Genomic DNA, 3093 nt, shown 5'->3' on the forward strand with positions numbered 1-3093 from the left:
GAGAGAGAAAAGGAGAGGAAGAGAGAGAAAAGGAGAGGAAGAGAGGAGAGGAGGGATCTGTCAGGTGATCAGTAGCAGCCCTTCCTCCTCGTCTCCTGAGCTGCTGGTGATTGACAGGTCGTTGGAGTCCCTCCTAAACCCTGATGCTTCTCTCAGTTTCTCCTCTGTCGGCGTGGTAACTGCAGGGCCCCGTGACCCAACCACCTGCTGCCTCTGACACGGCGCGTCCTGATTCGTGGGGACGGGAGGGGGCGTGTCTGGGGAAGTGAGGGCCGAGGGGCCTCTGGAAGGGTAGCTGACCAGAGCCACGCCCCTCAGGTGGGCGGCGAGTGCCAGGGCCCGCCTCCTCGCAGGGCGGTGCCTGTAGACGAGAGGACCAATCCTGCGGCTCTGGAGGGCAGGGACCTCGCCGACCGCCGAGTGCCCAGGGGGGGAGCCTCGCGCTGGGCCGCAGTCCTGCCCTGCTGGGGCCTCTGGGGAGGAACACTCAGAGCCGGACGAGTCCGAGGGCAGGGAGGACACAGGTGAGACCGGAGACAAGGGTGAGTCAGGTGAGTCGGGTGAGAGGGGTGAGAGGGGTGAGAGGGGTGAACCAGGAGACTCGGGAGATTCAGGTGACTCGGGCGAGCTTTGCATCTCAGGGGGGGCGTGGCAGAGAGCAGCCAATCCCAGAGCGGCAGTGGAGCAGGGGGAGGGGGTGGTGGCGGCAGGGGGGTCGTTGCCGGGGTCGTTGCCGTAGCCGAGCCCCGAGGGGAGGTGTTCCGAGGGGGGGGTCAGCAGAGGGATGTGGCCCCGCAGCCGAGAACCACGGTGGAACAGACGACTCCAGGCGCGACCCAGGCGTCGCCGTGACGACGAGCGGCGGGACGAGTGGCGACGGAGCTGACGACGCATCGCCGTGCGAAGGTTCTGGAGCATGGAGACCTGAGACAGGAGGAGGGGAGGAGAGGGGGAGAAGATGGGAGAAGAGAAGAGGAGAGGAGGGTAGAGGAGAGGAGGAGAGGAGGGGAGAGGGGGAGAAGAGAAGAGGAGAGGATGGGAACAGAGAAGAGAAGAGGAGAGGAGGGTAGAGAAGAGAAGAGAAGAGGAGAGGAGGGTAGAGGAGGAGAGGAGAGAAGAGGAGATAAGAGAGTATGAGTGCGGCAGAGAAGAGGAGAAAAGGAAGAAATTAAAAGGAGATTAAGAAAAGAAGAGGAGAGGAGAGAAGGAGCAATGGGGGGAGAGGAGAAATGGAGGTTTGAAGATTTAGAGTCTGGTGGGATTCTGACTGACAGAGCAGACTTGTGGTTTTAACCACACACTCCCAGCAGGCCCCAGCCACACTTATATAAAACACACACACACACACACACACATTCACACACACACACACACACACAGATACACACACACGGGAGTATCAGGTGGCAGTGGACAGAGAGAAGCTGAGGCCTTCAGCAGTATAAGAGCAAGAGAGAGGGGGAGGGAGACACACACACACACACACACACACACACACACACACACACACACTACCTGGTTGGGGTTGTAGACAGGGAAGTCCTCCACAGGTGGAATGAGACCTTGGGCAATCAGCTGACCATAAGAGGGCGGAGCTTCCCTCTGTACAAACTCCGCCTCCAGGCGAGTCATCTGTGTCTCGAAAGCCCTGAAGAGAGCAGTCATACATCATTGTGTGTGTGTGTGTGTGTGTGTGTGTGTGTGTGTGTGTGTGTGTGTGTGTGTGTGCTGTGTGTTCGCGTACAAATGTGTGTCTGTGTGTCTGTGTGTGTGCGTACATGTGTGTGTCTGTGTGTCTGTGTGTCTGTGTGTCTGTGTGTCTGTGTGTCTGTGTGTCTGTGTGTGGTGTGTTCGCGTACAAATGTGTGTCTGTGTGTCTGTGTGTGTGTGTGTGTGTGTGTGTGCACCTGTACTCTCTCGTCCTCAGTGTGTAGAGTTTAAAGGCACATCTCAGTGCGATGACAATTGTGTGTGTGTGTGTGTGTGTGTGTGTGTGTGTGTGTGTGCACCTGTACTCCCTCGTCCTCAGTGTGTAGAGTTTAAAGGCACATCTCAGTGCGATGACAAGTGTGTGTGTGTGTGTGTGTGTGTGTGTGTGTGTGTGTGTGTGTGTGTGTGTGTGCACCTGTACTCCCTCGTCCTCAGTGTGTAGAGTTTAAAGGCACATCTCAGTGCGATGACAAGTGTGTGTGTGTGTGTGTGTGTGTGTGTGTGTGTGTGTGTGTGTGTGTGTGTGTGTGTGTGTGTGTGTGTGTGTGTGTGTGTGTGTGTACCTGTACTCCCTCGTCCTCAGTGTGTAGAGTTTAAAGGCACATCCCAGTGCGATGACGAGCAGCAGGCTGCAGACCAGGCTGCCGATGATGGCGGCGGTGATGACCTTGCGTGGCACGGTTGCCAGGCAACCCTGCTCGTCGCTGCCGTCGGTGCAGTCCTCCTGGCCGTCGCAGCGCCACGTCTCGTAGATGCACAGGTTGCTGCCGCAGTGGAAGCTGCCCGGCTGGCACTCCAGGCAGTTCTTCTCGTCCGAGCCGGTGGCACACTGCTTCTGGTTGTCGCAGCGCTCCTGGGGGGCGTAGCAGGCCCCCCCCGAGCCCTCGCAGGGGTACGAGCCGCCGGCACACGCCGGGCAGCCCTCCTCGTCGCGCCCCGACGGGCAGTGCCAGTAGCCGTCGCAGCGCTGGTGTTCAGAGAAGCAGCCCTGGTCGCTGCCGCACGGCGCGTCGCCCGGGAAACAGTAGCCCTGGGAGACACGTGTGTGTGTGTGTGTGTGTGTGTGTATGTGTGTGTGTGTGTTACCATGACTACAGCAGAGCAACACAGAACATAGAGCACCAAAGTAACTAGCAAGAGAAAGAGATGTAGTCTATAGACCACATGATGCATTAGACACAGTAGAGACTAGACACAGTTGAACTTGCATGTGTGTTTGTGTGTGTGTGTGTGTGTGTGTGTGTGTGTGTGTGTGTGTGTGTGTCTACCTTGGCGCGGTACGATGCGCTGAACCCTCGGCCTCTGCTGCCAGGCGCGGCGCGGTACAGGAGGGTCATCTGCCCCCTGCTGGACTCCAGCTGCGGTGCGCGGGCGTTGTAGTGG

At 58.4% G+C, this 3093-nt stretch overlaps 1 protein-coding gene across 1 annotated transcript in view; it reads right to left on the reverse strand.

Moving 5' to 3' along the window:
- The window catches only part of lrp3 (low density lipoprotein receptor-related protein 3), a 10331-nt gene continuing 7238 nt past the window's right edge, over window positions 1-3093 (reverse strand). Inside the window, exons 4-7 of the mRNA XM_031586812.1 lie at window positions 2979-3093; window positions 2274-2740; window positions 1516-1648; window positions 1-924 (exon numbers count right to left, since the gene is read on the reverse strand). The exon at window positions 2979-3093 is cut by the window's right edge and continues 544 nt beyond it. Of these exons, the coding sequence (XP_031442672.1) occupies window positions 61-924; window positions 1516-1648; window positions 2274-2740; window positions 2979-3093 (1579 nt within the window). The 3' untranslated portion in view covers window positions 1-60. The remainder of the gene's footprint in view (window positions 925-1515; window positions 1649-2273; window positions 2741-2978) is intronic.

Source organism: Clupea harengus, chromosome 20 (genome assembly GCF_900700415.2).
Source record: "Clupea harengus chromosome 20, Ch_v2.0.2, whole genome shotgun sequence".
Lineage (NCBI taxonomy): Eukaryota > Metazoa > Chordata > Actinopteri > Clupeiformes > Clupeidae > Clupea > Clupea harengus.